The sequence below is a fragment of the Diabrotica virgifera genome, chromosome 1 (assembly GCF_917563875.1).
Source record: "Diabrotica virgifera virgifera chromosome 1, PGI_DIABVI_V3a".
Classification (NCBI taxonomy): Eukaryota; Metazoa; Arthropoda; class Insecta; order Coleoptera; family Chrysomelidae; genus Diabrotica; species Diabrotica virgifera.
This window is the reverse complement of record NC_065443.1, coordinates 181,064,258-181,086,373: the sequence shown is the minus strand read 5'-3', so window position 1 is coordinate 181,086,373 and position 22,116 is coordinate 181,064,258. Positions and strand designations below refer to the sequence as shown.

The 22,116-nt window shown below is 36.4% G+C and overlaps 1 protein-coding gene across 3 annotated transcripts in view; it reads left to right on the top strand.

Moving 5' to 3' along the window:
* LOC126878948 (4'-phosphopantetheine phosphatase) overlaps nt 1–22,116 on the top strand; it is a 245,191-nt gene that overhangs the window by 147,275 nt on the left and 75,800 nt on the right. For 2 of the 3 annotated variants that reach the window (XM_050641821.1, XM_050641822.1), the window contains exon 3: nt 2,967–3,318. In XM_050641821.1, the coding sequence (XP_050497778.1) occupies nt 2,967–3,318 (352 nt within the window). The remainder of the gene's footprint in view (nt 1–2,966; nt 3,319–22,116) is intronic. The other variant, XM_050641823.1, reaches the window with a different exon arrangement.

Genomic DNA, 22,116 nt, shown 5'->3' with positions numbered 1-22,116 from the left:
GTGATAACTACTCTACTGCAGATTTAAATCATATAATCTTTAATTGTGAACTTAATAATTACCATACGAAAGCACTAATTGCTAGACTTCAGGAGCAGAATGTGAGTTTACCGCTGAATATTTCACACCTACTAAGCTTCAACACCAAAACTATTAATGATATTATCATGCAATTTCTTAAAGATTCTAAAATAAAAATTTAACACACACACACACACACACACACCCGCACACACACACACACACACACACACACACACGCACACACACACACACACACACACACACACACACACACACACACACACACACACCACACTTTTTCTATCAAACCAACACTTTCGTCCGATTTCAAAATAAAGGTTAAGGAGGCCTTAATCAATATATTATAACCAATTACTTAAAGCCTCCTTTAATTTAAAGTCTCCTTTAACTTTATTATGAAATCGAGCGTAAACATAGCGTGTACCAAATATACAGTCACTGCACACGCTAAATAATTATGTCACTGACTTGATGAAGTTTAACTCACATGAACCCAACTTTTTTATTTGCATACATGTTAGCGTGTATCTAGACACGTTAAGTAATAAGTTATGTTCATAAACATTAATTACTATGTAACACAAAGTGAAATCCGTTAAATATTACTTGCAAAAATTAATTCATACCTGTAATTATATGTATAATATAATGTGTTATAGCTAGAAACTAGACTGTATTAAAATTGCATAGTTGTTACATATTTTGCATATAATAATTGCTTTCCTGTACTGTTTCTGCATATTTTGTACTATTTGACATATATGTATTATATAGCACATATTCTACAAAGCCTGATTCTCAACATAACATTATTAAGAAAAATAAATAAATTTTAATTGTTAAGTAATACCAGATGCTCATAAATCGCTCCAATGGGACAATCCACCAGATACAATAAGTAAGCAACTAGGTATTATTATTCTATTGTAAGGAAATAAATAATAGATTACAATGTTTATGACTTAAAAATTCGGAAATGCTGAAGAAAAGAAGTGTATTTATAATTAATTCTATTTTAGATGGCTTAACATATTCATTACTCACATAATTCATATCAATATAGTCTACTGCTTCTGACCCTGTTGCATCCATTTCTTCCTTCAGATGCTCACCTTGACCACGTGACTCTACCGATACAAAATTATTTGTCTTTTGAGGACAAACTTGAGCTAAATGACCTACTTGATTACATATCCTACAGTGAAAAGATCTATATCTACACAGTAAAAAATTATGGTTACGTCGTCCACAATGTCTACATCTAACATTACGTTCTGTTGTACCTTTTTTTTATTTTTGGCACCTGTTTAACCTGGCCTTCAGGTCTTTTTTTCACTTCCTCAACTCGATGTACTTGTGTTGAATACGATTGATTTAGTGTTGCTTCCTTCTTTAACGCTAGCTCCACCAGGGCTTCAAATTTTATGGAATGTTCCTCTTCACAGGTGACATAGAATATATTGTCTGCCCAACGACTGCCTTAACCTATAAGGGTTACCAGCCCACTAGTCACCACTATATTACACTCCGTGCCACATTTTAAAGTTTTAACAAGTTTTACCAATAATCTTTCGTACACACCACTATTTAGATATGTGCGAGTGCCTATCTTTAAAATACTACCTGCGTCTATTGCATTTTCTGAAGTGTTTTGTTAGTTTGATATTGAGCGTTGAAGTGAGAGTTGTTCAATATTTTTTTTTGCAAAAACCAAAGTGAGAAAAAAATTCAGTGCAATGTGTCTTTATAAGACTAATTCAATTATTTTGTATTTAGGTAAGTATTTTACTTTTGGGATGTTGTAAATTTTTTTTTGCAGTAAACGTTTTCTTTGTTCATATTACATTGTAAGACTTACTACTCGTTTTTTCTATTTTGCGCCTGAGTCGTTACATTATGTTAAAATCATACAGTAAAATGTTAAAAATAACCCTTTTCTTTTGTTATTCCAACAAATTTTTTATATTTTTAACATCTAATACCCTTTTTATATGTGCGAAATTAGACCTCAGTAACAATGGCAAACGATAAGTACTATGTAAGAAGTGATATCTGGAATTAACAGGAGAGAACCAGATAGTCGAGGACCTTAAGAAGATGGGGGTTAGAGAATGGGTAACCATAAGCAAAAATACAAAACGAATGGGAAAAAGATGCCAAGTCACACAACCAATTGTAAAACCAAAATGTTAATGCGGATTGAATCACCGCGACAAATGAATCGGAAGAGCCTAAAGAGCACGGCAATCACTCCTCTAGGAGTGTAGATGCCATGATGATGATGATCTAGGATTAACAATTTATCGCGAGGAATACCACTTACTGAATCTGTAGAATTGGTTGAGATATTTAAAAAAATAATAATAAACAGCGTAAAAAAAAATATTTCAATGTATTAAAAAAAATATGATTATTTTTACTGCAGTGGCAAAAATTTTAAATGGTAATTGCGGTGTCATTGTTCATTTAGGTAGATCCCGAGTTGATAGTACTCTTAAGTATGCAACAATAATATCGTTACATGTAGAAAGGTCATTTTCTAAATGTAAATACATAATCTGACACTTGACCGAAAAGACAATTTTTTCATAGACAATAATATGGAAAAACATCTTATTGTAAGTTACAACAGTAGTCTCAAGCTAAGTGTCCATTTGAGACAAAATAGTCTCGAGAGCAGTCTCGAAAATGCAGTCTTATTTGCAAAAATGTGTGCGTATATAAGTATACGCATATTTTAGAAAATTTTAGTGCATGTAATATATGTCCAGTCTCTAGTTATAGCAGAAGGGTCACCTAGTTTAATGAAAGTTAAAGATTTTTAATATTTTATAACAAGCATATTTTAAAATTTTTAACTTGTACTTACTTTCTAGTTTATACATCCTTGAAATCTAATTATAGATTGAACTCATTTTTAGTATTTTAAAGCCTCTTAGTGTTAGAACTTTATTGGAGTTTAATGAAAATAACCTACGATCAAAATATTTTAAAGATGCTTGGCTTGTCCAAAAAGAAAATGAAAGTACAAATGCTTTATCTCAATTTAAATCTAGAATTAAACAGATAGATTCTATTAAGGATTTTCATAGCAGGTGGTTTGAGATAATACAAGGAGTTTTAGCTGGAAACGTTTTTGATTGGGGTGCAAAAATAGTTATAGATATTTTAGAAAGTAATAAAGGAAATTTTGGTTTTGATGAAGCAACAAAGACTATCCAGAAGAGACCTTGGTTTTCGGATAAATTAGATGAATTTGTTGACAAGTTAAAGGTAAGTTAGAAATTTTATATATTTTATCACTTATCCAAGTTTTTTTCATCAATGTTTTAATCTACTTCACTAGATCCATATAATATCTAGTATATAAACTGACTTAATATTAAATAATAGCACAGGGGTCACCAATTAGTTTCCCTGAGGGTCCGTTTCGAAAACGTCTGACACATCCGGGGTCCGGATTTAATGCTGCCTGTGTCTGGTTGTTCTGATTCGGTTTCTTTACGGATTCTTGTTAAAAAATATCCTCTATATACAGGGTGAGTCATGAGGAACTGTACATACTCTTACCTCGTATAGAGGCTCCTATGGGGAATAACAAATGACCATTAAAAAGTGTCTACTCCCATTGTTTAATAATATACAGGGCGAGTTTCGCATTTTGACAGAAATTTGTATTCGTCATAATTTTTGAACGGTCAGATCGATGTGTCTCTTATTTTGGCCAATCGTTACACTATTACCACCTAATCAACTAATTTATTCAAACTAGAAAAAAATCAGGTCCGGCTTTAAAAAAATTAGTTCGTTTGGGTCTTAGAAAAAATTTCACCCTGTATACGCTTTTTGAAAACTCTAATATGAATTTTACAAATTAGACAAATAGGCAATTAAAATGGCATACTTATTTTTTTCCGCACACGATTACTTAATTTTTTATAAAAAAATCAAATTTCACTATGAACTAAAAGTTTGGTAAAGTGAACCATAGATTTAAAAAAAATAACTTTTATTACAAAAATTAATTTTTTTTGCACAAATAAGTAATTTATGTTACCCTCCAATCAACTGATTATTCAAACTAGAGAAAAATCAGGTCCGGATTTAAAAAATTAGTTCATTTTGGTCTTAGAAAAAATTTCACCCTGTATACGCTTTTTGAAAACTCTAATACGAATTTTACAAATAAGACAAATAGGAAATTAAAATGGCATATTTTTTCCCCACACGATTACTTAATTTTTTATTAAAAAATCAAATTTTTCAAAATCGGAATTTTAACCTAAAAATGAAAAAAAAAATGAACTCACTGTTTAACTCACTACAACTCTGTTCCATTTTAATATTTTTTTTTTCTGAAATTTTTACAGCACATACCTCTTACCATTGTGAAAACTATGAAAATTGTTGTAGACTTTCAGTCTTCTTCTTGTAAAAGTTGCAAACTTGTAAATCGCAAAAATTAGGTGAAAAAATTTAAAATTTATCAATTTGATCACGTCTATGTTAAACTATTGTAGAGTCCAAAAGAAGTGTTATGGGAAGTTTTAGATCTAGACGTGTTATAGAAAAAAAAATGGTAAAACTTTTAATTTTAAGAAAAACGTTGTTTTTGTAAATTAATTTTTGTAAAAAAAGTTAATTTTTTTAAATCTATGCAAAAACTTTGCCAAACTTTTTATGCATAGTCAAATTTGATTTTTTAATAAAAAAAAATAAGTAATCGTGTGGGGGAAAAATAAATATGCCATTTTAATTGCCTATTTGTCTTATTTGTAAAATTCATATTAGAGTTTTCAAAAAACGTATACAAGGTGAAATTTTTTCTAAGACCCAAACAAACTAATTTTTTAAATCCGGGCCTGATTTTTTTCTAGTTTGAATAAATAAGTTGATTGGGTGATAACATAAATTAAATATTTGTTAAAAAAAATTAATTTTGGTAATAAAAGTTAATTTTGTTAAATCTATGGTTCACTTTACCAAACTTTTAATTCATAATCAAATTTGATTTTTTTATAAAAAATTAATCAATCGTGTACGGAAAAAAATAAATATGTTATTTTAATTGCCTATTTGTCTAATTTGTAAAATTCATATTAGAGTTTTCAAAAAGCTTATACAGGGTGAAATTTTTTCTAAGACCCAAACGAACTAATTTTTTTAAAGCCGGACCTGATTTTTTTCTAGTTTGAATAAATCAGTTGATTAGGTGGCAATAGTGTAACGATTGACCAAAATAAGAGACACATCGATCTGACCGTTCAAAAATTATGACGAATACAAATTTCTGTCAAAATGCGAAACTCGCCCTGTATATTATTAAACAATAGGAGCAGACACTTTTTAATGGTCATTTGTTATTCCCCATAGGGGCCTCTATACGAGGTAGGAGTATGTACAGTTCCTCATGACTCACCTAGTATAAGTCAGAAGGGTGACGGGCGAAATTTTTTGGCAGAAATGGTTTAACAATTTAAACAAAAATCAAAACATCACTTTTTTTGCCCACTAAAATGTTTTTAGCATTTTTGGGTCATCTTGAACAAAAAAGATCTACTGTCATTTTATCAAAACTTCAGAGTTTTCAAGCGTTAGTGCGGCAGATTCGGGTAAATATTATAAGAATTGTGCATTTAATGATAGAAGCATATAATTTGGACCACATATTCTACACATATAAACGTTCAAGTTAAGATGGGAGGCCATCTCAGATTTTTGCCTTTTACAAAAATGGCGGGGATTCAAAATGGCGACTATTGACTAATAGCACGATAACTTTTGAACGATACTTCAGATTTCAACCAAATTTGGTATATAGGTTCTTTTTTTGATGTGTAAGATCGAGGTCTTGAACCAGAAGAATCGGTTTACCAGAAGTTGTGTTTTTCCTGGTTTTTATGTAAAAATATGTTGTTTTATTTTCAATTCTTTCACCCTGTATGTATTAATTTTTCAAAAAGTTAATACAGCCATTAAAAAGAGCGTAAAAATATTTTTTAGGAAATATTTTGAACTTTTTAGTTATGTTAATTACCATTTAATAAATGCAAAACGTATCTTCACATGTACCTATGTGCGGCAGATTCGTGCAGATATAAGAATTATTGTGCATTTAATGGTAGAAGCATATAATTTGGACCACATATACTACACATATAGAGGTTCAAATTTAGATACGAGGCCATCTCAGTTTTTGTTCCTTTTACAAAAATGGCGCGCATTCAAAATGGCGACTATACATATGTGACTAATAGCACGATAACTTTTGAACGAGATAACAGATTTCAACCAAATTTGGTATATAGGTTCTTTTTTTGATTAATAATATCGAGGTGTTGAACCGGAAGAATCGTGTGTACCAGAATTTGTGTTTTTACTGTTTTTTTTTTAATGTAAAAATATGTTAAAATCAATGGAAAAATTCCAACAAAAAATATGTTTCTCTTTCAATTCTTTCACCCTGTATATGCTAATTTTTCAAAAAGGTAATACCGGCGTTGAAAAGAGCGTAAAAATATTTTTTAGGAAATATTTTGAACTCTTTAGTTATATTAATTGCCATTTAATAAATGCATAACGTATCTTCACATGTAGGTACCTATGTGCGGCAGATTCGTGCAAATAATAATATAAGAAGTATTGTGCATTTAATGGTAGAAGCATTTAATTTGGACCACACATACTACACATACAAAGATTCAAATTTAGATATGAGGCCATCTCAGATTTAGTCTTTTACAAAAATGGCGGTCATTCAAAATGAATCTGCCGCCCAGAGGTACATGTGAACATACGTTATGCATTTATTAAATGGTTATTAACACAACTGAAAAGTTAAAAATATTTCCTAAAAAATATATTTACACTCTTTTCAATTGTAGTATTACCTTTTTGAAAAATTTATATATACAGGGTGAAAGAATTGAAAAAGAAACAACATATTTTTACATAAAAAAAAACAGTAAAAACACAAATTCTTTTAAACCGATTCTTCCGGTTCAAGACCTCGATATTATTCATAAAAAAAAACAACCTATATACCAAATTTGGTTCAAATCTGACGTCTCGTTCAAAAGTTATCGTGCTATTAGTCACATATGTATAGTCGCCATTTTGAATGCCAGCCATTTTTGTAAAAGGAACAAAAACTGAGATGGCCTCGTATCTAAATTTGAACCTTTATATGTGTAGTATATTAGGTCCAAATTATATGCTTCTACCATTAAATGCACAATAATTCTTATATTATTTGCACGAATCTGCCGCATATGTGAAGATACGTTTTGCATTTATTAAATGGTAATTAACATAACTAAAAAGTTCAAAATATTTCCTAAAAAATATTTTTACGCTCTTTTTAATGGCTGTATTAACTTTTTGAAAAATTAATACATACAGGGTGAACGAATTGAAAAAAAGCTTATTTTTACATAAAAACCAGGAAAAACGCAACTTCTGGTAAACCGATTCTTCTGGTTCAAGACCTCGATCTTACACATAAAAAAAAGAACCTATATACCAAATGTGGTTGAAATCTGAAGTCTCGTTCAAAAGTTATCGTGCTATTAGTCACATATGTTTAGTCGCCATTTTGAATCCCCGCCATTTTTGTAAAAGGCAAAATCTGAGATGGCCTCCCATCTAAATTTGAACGTTTGTATGTGTAGCGCTGCCGATATTCGACAACAACAGGTATTTGACCCTGATGTCGAGAAAATAATAAAAGGGCTTGAAGACCCTAATGAGACTTCTGTCGAATACAAAAAGTGGGTGGAGAGAGGATATGTGATGTCATATGGACTTTTGTACCGCTACACCCCAGACATTGATGGAGACGAGCCACAACTTGTAATAGCTAGTGCTCGTATTCCACAAATTTTACAACAATACCATGATGCTGATACAGCTGGTCATTGTGGTGTCGAACGCACATATCAGCGCATCGCTAAGAGATATTTTTGGCCTGGTATGCGCAGAACAATAGCTGGTTACTTACGTAACTGTGTAGACTGCCAGAAGTTTAAGCCTACCAACTTGAAACCTGCAGGTCTACTAAAGACTCCTATATAGTCTCAACGCTTCGATGGGTAGAACTTTTTCCGCTAAAAACAGCAACCGCTGCCGCGTGTGCCAAGTGTTTGATCGACGAGGTCATACTGAGGTACAGATTGCCTCGACGGGTAATAAGTGACAATGGCGTACAATTTGCCGGATTCGTAATGCAAACGGTCGCAGAATGTTTCGGTTTCAATCAATCGCTGATCCCTGTGTACCACCCTGCGTCAAATCCTGTTGAGCGTAAAAACCGCGACATGAAAACCCAACTAGCTATCTTATCTAAAGATGATCATACGGTTTGGTCAGATAAACTCTCCGCCGTACGTTTCGCAATGAACTCTGCCAAGTGTGAATCCACCGGTTTTTCGCCGGCCTATCTAACATTCGACGCGAGTTACGCACCCCGGATGATGCCAATAGAGACTTTCCTGCGATAGTGCAGACTGAAAACTTTGTGCCGCAAATCACTCCGTATTTGCTTACCCTTAGTGATACGTTACACGCCGCGCGCGAAATGCACGAACTAACCCAGGACCGCAGAAACTCTTACCAGAACTCTCATCATCGTGATGTCGCTTTTAATGTGGGTGATCAAGTTCTCGCAGACACTCACGTTCTAAGTAACTCAAGCAAGATGCAGACATCTAAATTTGTGTCGCGTCACGATGGACAGATCTACCTGTCGGAAAGTACCATGTATCTGCTCTGACACCCTATCGTGCAGATCCTGAAGAAGCCCCTCAAGAGCCCATTAGGCCCATCCGTAGAAGAGGACGCCCTAAGAAGAATACCACCACCAGATATATTCTTGCCCCACATTCGAGACGATTATGTGGTGCAAAGGGGAGACTATAACAGCCACCTGTATATTGGCTAAAAATCTCCCGGACTATGTTGTTATACCAGTATTATACAAGTAAGCAACCGCCGATATTCCTTCCCGCTCATCAGCAGTTGAAATCAGGTCACCGTCTGAGATGGATCTCGCGCGTGATTATTGAACATTCTAACTTATGTGTTGTCTAATTCACGTTGTTAGTTTTATTTCAATATAATCTAAAGCACTAAGTGTCTTCGTAATTCCGTGTACCTACCCCCAACCCCTTATAAGTGTATAATTCTTCCATTTTCTTTGTCAGAATTCGGATTTGCTATTTTCACTTTAAAAAATTCGGCAGCAGGACCCGATATGATCCCCTCAATTTTCCTTAAAAATCTACATCCAAGTACACAATCGAAACTACTTGAGCTATATAACATTATATGGACAAGCCACGAATTTCCTTCTCTTTGGCCACATTCACTTGTTATTCCAATCAAGAAATCTGATTCACTGTATATCACAGTAAACTCTTTCAGACCAATCTCTTTGACATGCACACTGTGCAAACTCTTAGAAAAGATGCTTAATTTTTTATCTGGTATCTTGAGAAGCAATGTTTTTTGACAAAGCCCAATCAGGATTTAGGAAAAATCGCTGTACATTAGACAACCTAATTATCTTACAAAATGAAATTGCACATGCCTTCGCCAGCAACAGAGATCTAATTGCTGTATCTCTCGACATAGAGAGTGCATTTGATACAGTTCAGAAATCCGTAGTTCTAGAAACACTTCAAAAAATGAAAATATATGGTAATGTATATTACTTTCTCGAGAACTTTTTGTCCAATAAAACCTTCAGAGTCTCTACCAACGGAAAATTCTCGGCAATACATTTTACTGAAAATGGTATACCACAAGGATCGGTTATAAGCACTACCTATTCTTGATGAGTATAAATAATATTGGCACACTGATTCGACCCCCAGTCAAATATACAATATACGCAGACGATCTAGTAATTTTCACTCAGGGCAAAACCACATCATCAACTTGCGCCTTAATTCAAACTGCTTTAAATGATATCCACAGTTGGTCAAAAGGAACAAGATTTAAATGGTCATCAAAAAAAACTAAAATAGTTCATTTTAGTAAAAAACATAATCCCAACTTAATTAATTTAACCTTAAATGGAACCCCATTACAAGTAGTACATCAACAAAAATTTTTAGGGTGTAATCTTTGATAAAAAGTTATCTTGGAGATATCATATTCAAGAATTAAAAGGTACCTGTCTTAAAAGAATAAATATCTTAAAATCACTAGCGCATCACCAGTGGGGAACAGATGAAGATGTGTTGCTGAGAATTTACCAATATTTAATTCGTTCAAAAATGGACTATGAAAGTATATTATACATGTCAGCTCCCAATTCACAACTAAATTGCCTCAATATCATCCAAAACACCGCTCTTTGAATATGTCTTGGTGCGTTTAGATCTAATCCCATTGAAAGTATTCAAGTCGAAGTTAACGAACCACCTACTCATATTCGCCGTCAGCGACTTCTTTTGTCATACTTTGTCAAAGCATCAGCTAATCCAAATAATCCAGTCAACGGGTTAATCAACTCTACCAAACCAACAATAGTAAACAAACCCAGAACAGTAAAATCAGCTTTTCAAATTCTTAAAGAACTAGTAGGTAATATAGACTTACGAACTACTACTCCAATCTCATATTCTCTATAAACACCAGTCTATCAACACATTATAACAAAAAAGAAACCCCTAGTTCCACCTTAAAGTCATCCTTTCTCGAACTCATTCACACCAAACAGTATGACTCAATCATCTGCACAGATGCTTCTAAACTCGAAGATCAAGTTGGTTCGTCTGTGACTACCACCAACGAAGTTATAGCTACCTACCGTCTTCCATATTACTGTAGCATCTTCACAGTCGAACTATATGCTGTCATGAAAGCACTTGGTTGTCCAACCAACAAAAGCAAAAACCTTGCAATCTGCACTGATTCGTTATCCTCCATACAAGGTGATACAGTAGCGATCAACAGTAGCCAAAACGCGTTCCAAGATTGCGGCTATAATTTTGAATATTTTTTCGAGATATTTGGCACACGTATTCGTAATATAATAAAGAATGACGGTACAGAGCCCAATTTGAAAAATATATTAATATGTGGAAATTACTCTGTAATTAAATACAATATTAAAAAAACGAGCCTGTACCGCCATTAAGAAGAACAAAAAAATACACTTTCTTCAAATAAACTTTTTTTCCGATGCCTAGATTTTGTGTCATTTTGGAACTACTAATGAAATAAAAAATTTTAGTAGTTCCAAAATGACACAAAATCTAGGCATCGGATAAAAAAGTTTATTTGAAGAAAGTGTATTTTTTTGTCTTTCTTAATGGCGGTACAGGCTCCTTTTTCAATATTTTGTTTAGTTATAGAGTAATGTCCACATACTAACATTTCTGAAATTGGGCTCTGTACCGCCATTCTTTATGCTATTTTTAGATTACATCTAGCTGGTATTTCTTCAATTTTAGGTGCAATTAATTTACGAATACGTCTGCCAAATATCTCGAAAAAATATTCAAAATTGCAGCCGCAATCTTGGAACGCGTTTTCGCTGCCTGTTGATCGCTACTGTTTCCTCTTCCATCAAGGACTTTTACTCCCAAAACCCACTAATTTAAAATATCCGCAATGCATGCCACCTATTATTAGATAAGAACGTATAGGTTAGCATTATTTGGACTCCATCGTATACGTGGGTATTACAGGAAACGAAAACGCCGATCAAGCGGCCAAAGAGGCATCCCGTTCTGACATTCCAATGGAGAGTATACGACTTCGTGTAGATTTACAACATACAGTAAACCAAATGTGCTTGAGAGTCTGGCAAAACCTCTGGAATAGAACAAACTCAAAACTCCATAATATTCAACCCAAAATACCTGCCTTATAAATACCAGCACTTTGTAGAAGAGACAAAGTTGTCATGAGAAGACTAAGAATTGGACATTGCCGTCTTACACATGGTTACCTGATGAGCCAGGGAAATCCTCCTTGGTGTCATACCTGCAACACTCGTGTCACCGTCAAACACATACTAGTTGAGTGCCAGCTATACACGAACACCCGAAGACAACATGAACTGGATGAAGACCAAACCGCCACTCTTAGTGATAATAGTAACTTTAATAATGTGATAATGTTTCTTAAACACTCTCAGTTATAAATACTAAGCCATATAAATGTTGTTTTTTATCATTTTGCTGATATTGTAATTTCTTAATTTAAATCCTTAATTTTCTTAATTCTTGTAATTTAAACATATTGTAAACCTTACTTTTGTAACCGTGTCAATGGCCTGCGTTGCTGAGACACGTTAATTTAAATTAAAAAAAATAAATAAATTCTTTTAATGTGAATTTATAATAAAATAATATTTGTCTGCTTGTTAAAAACATTTTTTTTAGCTCTAGGATGCAAGACATGAGTCTAAGAAACTCAAGCGTACATTTACATCTTCGTAAAATGTGATCAAAGCTATTTCGATCAGTAGCCCAGTCGGGATAGCATTTAACCTTGAATGGGATGAATTTGAACCTGTACAAAAATCAAGAGAATTACATTTTGTACAATTTTGATCTCTTTAATTTTTTTTATAAAATCAATATTTAAGGTAGTACGTATGCGGTAAAGGCACGAGCGTATGACCTGATTAATTTTACAGCAATTGTTTTTTTTAATATCTCCGCCGTTTTCAACTGTTCGACAAAAAGTGTAAGGACTGAAATTGTTGCAATTGCGATTTACTACAATTTTTCGAGAGACCAGTGGCGGGTCTTCGAAGGGAGGGGGAATGGGAAAATTCCCCCCGACAGGGTCCATAATAATTTTAAAAAATTGTTGAAATATTAAAATGTGTTAGCTAACATGAAACTTAATGATCGACAGACAAATTCAACCAATAAAACTCGCTAGTTAATAAAATTAAGTGAACTTAATGCATATAAATTATTATTTATGTCTTATGTACTTTTTTTTTAATTGCCCTTTTGCCAGATTCCAGCAAGAGCCTAAGAAGGTATCCATTGAAATCTGGCAGGCAGCGGTGGAAAAAAAATCTTTTTTTGACATCTAATGTCACGGAGCAAGACACCCTGGCATCCTCTGGCCGAGTATGACACTAGGCCAGAAGACACCAGGGTAGTGCCGGATTAACCGTATTCCGGCTAAAACCTTAACCACCGCTCCAAAGTAGTGGTAAAATAAACCAAAATCCATACACCGTCCTTGGTTTAATTTCCTCTTCTGTCCTCGTGTTCCTTCTTCTTCATCATCCTCGACATCAGACAGTGCACCTCTCTCCATTCTCTCTCTCCTCTTAACATCACATTTACTACATTTCTTTCATCCAGCCTGAAACCCATCCGCCTCTCGAAGTCTCCCCTCTCATTTGCCCACCTCTGACAGTTAAAGAGGTGGGCGGGAGGTCCGGCACCCCACAAACAGCACAGTTCGCCGATTTACCTATCCTATTTGTGTAGGTGCCAAAGCTACCATGCCCGGTTAGAAACTGCGTCAGGAAGAAGTCCAGTTTCCTGAACTTACATTCCCACCACGGCCTCAGATCGGGAATAAGCTTCGTCCACCTTGCCTTTCCGCTATCACTCGTCCATTCTCTCTGCCACTCCTCTATGGTTCTCTCTCGATCTTCCTCATCTATATTTCCATCCATCCTCCTCGCATACACTCTAGCTCGCTCTTTACACAATAAGACGATCGGTATCACTGCTCCAATAACATAAAGAGCCTCGTTTGAGGCCGTCCTATAGGCACTAGATACCCTGAGGAGCATTCGCCTTTGCGAAGTCTCCAACAGCTTGGCGTACTTCGCTGTATTCAACACGCTGCACCACAGCAGCGTATGTCACTACCGACTGGAAAACTCCATCTAAAACCCTTCTTTTGGTACTACCTAGGCCTTCAATGTTCGGCATTAGCCGTACCAATACCTCCAGACTTCGGTTTGCCTTCTCCACCGTCTTTTGGACATGTACTCCGAATCTCAGTCCTTCCGACAGCCAGACTCCGAGGTACTTAACCGGTACAACCTCCACCCCTTCCACTATAAAGCGAAGAGATAATTTGTCTCGGCTCCCTTTGAGAACTACCGCCTCAGTTTTCTGAGGTGCTAGTTGTAGATCGTTCTCTCTGATCCACCTACTAATACGACGCAGGGCTGTGTTAGCCGCATTAACCATGTCCGTTTTCTGGCTCGCCTTCGCAACCAGTGCGAGATCATCGGCATAAGCTACAAGAGTGCAACTCCTCGGTATCTGTAACCTCAGCACCCCGTCGTACCGGACATTCCAGAGGGTGGGACCCAGTACCGAACCCTGCGGAACACGGTTCCGTTATGAACCTGTCAGTAAAATACCTGTCAACCACGTTGACCAGGTACTCACTGACACCCAAATCTCTCAGCCTGGACATGATTTTTCCCATGATGCCGTATTAAAGGCATTCTTGACATCTAGCAAGATGCGAACCACCCATTTCTTTGTATCCTGCGTGACTAAGCAGGTCACTTCTGATACCGCATCTATGGTGGACTTTTTGGTCCTAAAACCATACTTCTTCTTCTTCAGGTGCCATCTCCGCTACGGAGGTTGGCAATCATCATAGCTATTTTAATTTTTGAGGCAGTAGCTCTAAATAGTTGTTTCGAGCTGCATCCAAACCACTCTCTCAGGTTCTTCAACCATGAAATTCGTCTTCTTCCGATGCTTCTTCTGCCATCTATCTTTCCCTGCATTATGAGTCGTAGGATGCCATACTTCTCGCCCCGCATCACATGTCCGAGATACTGTAGCTTCTTTTCTTTAATTGTAAGTTCAACTTCCTTTTCTTTACCTATTCTTCTCAGTACTTCATTGTTTGTAACTCTATCTACCCAGGAAACCCTCATAATTTTTCTATAGGTCCACATTTCAAAGGCGTTAAGTCGTCTCATTGTCTCTACATTTAACGTCCATGATTCCACTCCATAGTATAGAACACTGTAGACGTAACATTTTGTTAGGCGTACTTTAAGAGCTAATGTTAAATCTTTGCTACATAGGACCTTTTTCATTTTTATAAAATTAGAACGTGCTTTTTCGATTCTGACTTTTATTTCTGCAGTGTAGTCGTTATTTTCTGTTATAAGTGTTCCTAGGTAAGTGTACTTTTTTACTCTTTCGATCTGCTGGCCCTCTACTATCAAGATTTCGTTAGTATTATGGTTGTTTTTACTAATTTTCATAAACTTCGTCTTTTTGATATTGAGAGAGAGTCCGTACTCCCTACTACACCTTACTATTTTACTCATGAGTCTTTGCAGGTGTTGTAAACTATCGGCTATTATTACTGTATCATCTGCATATCTGATGTTGTTAACTAAGACTCCATTTACTCTTATGCCGACTGTTTCATCTTCCAGGAGTTTCTCGCATTACCTCTTCAGAATAAGCGTTAAATAATAGAGGTGATAGTATGCAGCCTTGCCTGACTCCTCTCTTTATTTCCATTTCTTCAGATGTTTCTTTTTCAATTCTTACTATTGCTCGCTGATTGTAATAGAGGTGTGTTATTAGTCTTAAATCTCTTTCATCTAGATTTTTATTTTTTAGGATTTCCATGAGTTGATCATGTTTTACTTTATCAAACGCCTTATTGTAGTCTATAAAACAGACGTAAAGAGGATGGTTAACATCCAAACATCTCTGTGTCAGCACGTTGAAGGAGAATAATGCCTCTCTGGTACCCATGCCATTGCGGAACCCATATTGGGTGTCACTAATATCCAGCTCCAGTTTAGAGTGTATTCTGGCGTGGATAATTTTCAATAGAATTTTCAAGGTATGTGACATTAAGCTTATGGTTCGGTAGTCACTGCATTCTTTTGCATTCACCTTCTTTGGCAAACACACAAAGGCTGATGTCAACATTTCTCTAGGGATGATTCCTGTAGTATAGATAGCGTTGAACAGTTCTACTATTATGTCCAGGTTTTTCTCGTTGACCAACTTTATCAGCTCGCTAGGCAATTCATCTGGACCAGCAGATTTATTGGTTTTCATAGAGTTTATTGCCTGACTAACCTCTGCTTTGGTTATCTCTGGGCCTACATCTCCCGTTTGGCTATCTACGGATGTACTAGCTTCTCTCTGGTCATGAAATAGTTCCTCGATATACTCTTTCCATCGTCGTAGTTTTCGTTTTGTCTCCATTATAATATTTCAATTTTTGTCGAGCAATATATTTGAGGTTCTTCTATTTCCTATTCCGGCTAGTTCTTTGACTTTTTTATGTAGGTTGAAGTTGTCATATGTGTTTTGCAGTTCTTCTATTTCTTTACATTTTTCAGAGAAGTAGGTTTCTTTAGCCTCCCTAATTTTTCTTCTTATTTGGTTTTGAAGCTGTTTATAGCGGGTTTTATTAATGGTTTTGTTTTTTCTTCTTTCATTCATCAACTCTAGAATTTCCTCCGTCATCCATTCTTCTTTCTTACATTTGGTTGTAGTAAGTACTTTCTTACTGACGATCGCTTAATGCATGCTTTTCTTCCAGCTCTCGCTCAAGGCGACCTTTTACAAGCTGTTCGTATAATTTAGCTACCGAGATAAGAAGGCAAATTGGCCGAAAACGCACCTCTTCCTCATCCCTTCTACCTTTCGAGATAAGGACAACCTTAGCATCTTTCAACCGAGTTGGAAACTGCTGTTGTTCGAGCAGTTCGTTTAGTAGCCTGCGGGTATCTTTGTGCGGCGAGCCTTACCGTTTCCGGCATGACTCCGTCTATGCCAGGTGCCTTTCGGATCTTTATCCGTCCAACGGCCTCGCGGAGTTCCAACTCAGTAAAGGATTCCGCATCTACGAAATCGGTAACCCTTTCACGTCTATCCTCCACCTGAGGAAAGAGCTCCCGTATTAAACGGAGTTTCTCTTCCTCGGGCAGGGGGTAGAGGTCTTTTCCCCCTCAGTTCGCTACACACAATCTTGAAACCCTGGCCACAAATATCTCTTTCGAGGTCCTGAAGCAGGTTACTCCACCTTTCTCTTTTCGATCGTATAATCTCATTTCTGTACTCATTCTGCACTCGCTTTAATTCATTCATTCTCTCTTCCAAATCTGCTGCTTGCACTCTTCTTAACCTCTTGCACTCCCTTCTTACTCTCATACAATTTGTCCTCAGATATTCAAGCCGGTCATTCCACCAGTATGGTTGTTTCCTTTCATACCTCCCATTTGACCTCACACAAACCAACTCTTGTACCGCACTCGGCCCATCGATCAATTCACTCACATCCTCGCATCCCGGACCAATCAAGCCAAAAGCATCCACAAAAACCTCCTCATTTAAACATCTCTTTAGATCGATATCTCCATCTTTTTGTTTTTTCCGTTTGCTCGATAGTTCGAAACTTACATTACATACTTATGTAAGCTGAGCGATTCTCCTTCCAGAACAGTCCAGCACACGACCCTGTTACGAAGTGGCGTTGAAACCAGCGAGATATCTAGAAAAGATTCACTGTTACCTCTCACGAACGTGGGTGCCTTACCGTCATTTAGCATGGTAAGTCCCACGGCGTGAATCCATTCTGTTAGGTATTTCCCTCTCCGATCTTGCACTCGTGAATTCCATGGACGATCCTTTGCATTCGGGTTACCGGCTATGACGACCGGTACGCTCTCCGCCCTAGCCTCTTGCATAATCGAGTCAATGTACTGTTTATATACTCCAAACGGGACGTTAGGTGAAACATAGCAATTGTACACCACCAGGTCTCCAATGTATACCTTAACATAGCCAATCTTAACAGAGTGTTTGGTGATGCTCACTCCTCGGTTCACCACGTATACGGCCACGTCAGATCTCCTATCTTTAATGATTCCCTGTCGAGAGACCAAATTTACATTGGGCTCCCGAAATAGAATCATGTCATAACCTTCCCTTCGTGCGAGTGCTTCGGCAACGTCGTGAGCGGCCCTCGCCCTTCCCACATTTATTTTAAGAAACTTCGTATTAGATGGTTCTTATCTCTCTAACTTCTTTACCCGTACGATGTCTGATTCCTGCTCCTAGGTGCTTTCACCCACTCTTTCCTCGTCCCTTCTGGTAAGGTCTTTCTTGAGGCCCCGCTTTTCTATGATCAGTTTTTTATACTCTGGGCACTGTAAGCTGTCGGCTCTATGACCGGATTCTTTACAGGTGAGGCAAAAAATTTCCTTACTACTACAATCTCGTGCCTGGTGCCCCCCCTTCCCACATCTGTAGCATGAGTCCGCTTTGTTTTCTCCCTTGCAGTCGGATTTATTGTGCCCGAACTGCAAGCATCTAAAGCACCGCTGTACATGCAGTCTCTCTCGTATCTTGCCCGAGTTCCAGCCAATGGGTATATGTTCCCTTTCCAGTGTCTTCTTGGCTGCGATGCGCGTCAGTCCGATTGTGACGTTTGTGTTCCCGTCTCTATTTTCCCTTATAGAGACGAGTTTGACGTCGTTGGGCCCCCTACTGCCGGTATACCTCCGGACTTGTCTCAGGATTTCTTCCTTTGTGACATCTCCGTCTATGTCAAATATGTCCACCTGGACCTGATAGCCTCGGACGCATTCTACTGTGTTTCCCTCCGTACGTGCCGCAATAGTCTTCTTCAGGCGCTCAGCATGTGCTTTCTCTGCCACTTTGAGGATGAGGTCCCCGCCCCTGGTCTTCTTAGTGCTTTTAAGGATAATCCCCTCCTTTCTCGTATCTACGCTACCCTTGATTTCCTAGAGCAACTCGGCATAAGATTTTCCACCTCCCTTCACGATCACCTTCTGCGTCCCCACCCTCATTTCCTCACGTTCATACTCCTCCGGCGCGAGATGGAGGTCCATACCCCTAAAGGTGATTTCCAGGAGCTTCCTAAGATTTCTACCTCTGTAGCCCCCCACTACTTTTAGGGACGCCTCACTGGTCTCCAGTACTTCCATGTCTTCCCTCAATTTAGATAGAATTGCCAGTAGTTTTTTGTCCCCGTCCATTCTTGTCATCCCTTTCTCTAAGGGGACCATGAAAACAGTCATGACGGTTTTCCCGGTTCTCTTCCTCCTGACCTTTCCGTGTAATCGTAGTCATTGCATTGAGTTGGAGGTACTCCACCTCTCCTGCTCTGTATGTATCTCCTACACATACTCCCAGTTCCGGTTTTTCTCTTATCATGTCTTACATGTCTTATGTACTTAGTTTGGTTGGTGTTTCGTTGGAAGTTTCAAAAATTGTATAAAATATAATTCTCTTTATTTTTGTTTATCTAAAATTATGTCATAAAGTTAATAATAAATGAGACAATTCAATAATTATGCTTCCCCCCCCCCTCTTCCACTATTTCCCCCCTTAACTCGGAGAATATTGATCGCATAAAAAAATTGCGGAAAAGAAATTGTATGAAATTGCGTTTCCAATAATTTTAGTTCCTACCGTTTTTGTCGAAAAGTTGAAAATGGCGGAGATATTAAGCAATAACGGATCTCCTTTAAAATCAATATGGCGGCTAATGCAACTGCGGAATTCAATCGAGATTTTAAATTTACACGACTATTGATCTCCCCTAAAGGATAGAATTATAAAATTTGGGGCAGCTCGGAAACAAGATTCAATTCGGTAATTATGCTCCCCAATATGGTGGAACGAAAAATTCGAAGTCATTATTTTTTATGGGGCTAGTGCGAAAAAGTTGTGTTTTGATGTATAATAAAACTGTAAGAAATCTTTTTTGTATTGGACCCTATCTTCATGTTCCATATTAAATTTTAATTTTTGGGAATAACAAAATAAAATAAAATTTTAAAAACTTATTTTTTATCAATTCTTTGAATCTAAATAATTGTTTTATGATACAATATACATTTTAAGATTGGTAGTCTGATTTTGTGTTAAAAAATGGCATAATATTTCTAGACTGCAACCTTGAACGAATAAAGCCATCCCTTGATTCTGGTCCACAAACAGCAGCTGATGCTTCAGTTACTAACTTAACAGTTCTTTACACGGATTTTGTATGACAAGGGCAGTTGAAGACCTCTATGTTGTTGTAATTCCCAGAATCAACCATATCCCTTACATTGTCATTGGAAATATGTTTTAGCAAAGGAGGAGTCGTAACTTTGAATCCAGAAATAGAAATTAAGTCATTATAATCTGCAGCACTAAAATTTAATGTTGGTATTTTGAATCTCTGGATCTTTTTTTCTTTCTGACTTTCTGTAGCTTTCGGCACTCTGCGTAGTCCTAGCTCCCGTATATGGTTTCGTTCATCTTTCATCATACCGAGTAATACATTTTCGAGATGGCAAAATAAGCATTCCTTTGGATAACGGCGTCGACAATTTTTCTTTGGTCAACTGGTAGAAATCGTGGATAATGGATCATTCGCCATAAATGTTTTGAACCATCAGAACAGCTAGGATACAGTTTTATATAAAAAAAAACAAACTGGTGCATACAGTTTTTGGATGTAACTTACTAACATGATTAATTGGGGGCTGGAACATTCAGTTCCAACATACAACCGAAGCCACCGATTATCAACTGTCAGCCACCTTGCGTGTGATATGTTCCCAGGTTTTTTAAGGCTCAAATCATTAGGACATTTTCCCGCAGCAACTGCTTTACTGATTTGATACAAGTACTTCTGATCGCTACTAAAGTCTGTTTTTTTCTAATAATATTGCTAGGTTGTTTTCTATTGAGACAAAATCGACAACACTCTTCTCTTCACAGCATTCCAGAAGTTTACCTATTGGCCCTGAAAAACCAAGTGGTCCACTGGTGCGTCCATCTAACTATTAAATTAAATGACGTAGAGGTAGCTCATTGCAATGAAATAAGCATACTAGCTATTGAAGTGAAGTGCCGCAGTATTTGTGACGCAGATGGTTGGACTGTAACTGTTGACAAAGGAGCAATGAATTCTTCTTCATGATCATCTGCATCAGAAGAATTTGAGTCAGACAAGCTGCTACTTATGAAAGGATTAAAGCGATGGTTAAGAGCGCAGATATAGTATGTCCAAATATCTTAATTGTTGAGGAGAACGTTTTGAAGTTTTCGCGTTACTTTTTGTTTGATACTGCTGATATACCAATATATCAAAATGTTTGGGTAATAAGTTCGGGTATCATTATTAGCTTAATGTACATATTTTTTAAAACATTATGTATTATTGGGTTAAAAAATATTTTTTTTGAAAATGTGTATGGACATACAACATAAGGTATGTTACTGCATGTCCGGACAAACAGTATTTACAGCCATGATAAGTTTGATCGCGTGAGCACTAATATTGTATGTCCCAAAACATACTAATGTTTGTGCACTTCCAAACGGACATAAAATATCTGTGCAAGTCGGTTTTTAGTACAAATGGGAAATACAATATTTTGGCAAGGCCGTTTAACCCATTTACAATAATTCTGGACTTACAATAATTATGCAGAACATTCATATGACCCTACTGAATATTTTTATAATGTTATCTTAAAATCAGCAAAAAGTGGACATACTATATCTGTGCTCTTAACCATCGAAAGGAACCCATTTACAATAATTCTGGACTTACAATAATTATGCAGAACATTCATATGACCCTACTGAATATTTTTATAATGTTATCTTAAAATCAGCAAAAAGTGGACATACTATATCTGTGGTCTTAACCATCGAAAGGAATCAATGGTACACGCTTTAAGAACAATTTCGTCAGTATTATATTTTTGAGAACTTGCCTTTGCCTTCATGGTTCTTTTCATTTTCTTCCTTATTGCTGCAATAACCACTGGTCCAATTGCCATTTTTCGATAGGATCGTTGATCTTTAAGAAAAACTCGCTCTTTTTGTAGTACTTTCTTGATTTTATTACAAGTACACACATACAGTTCCAGTCATGTTGCACTTGCAAGCAGCGATATTCAATAACTTTTTACACTTCTTTCGAAACTGGCAAATGTTTTCTGTTTATGAATCAGATGCTTGCTCACTTTTTGTGTACCTATCGCTTAAGATTTTGATACTCTGTAAAAATATTTTTAATCATATCTTGAATGAACTTATGCGATAA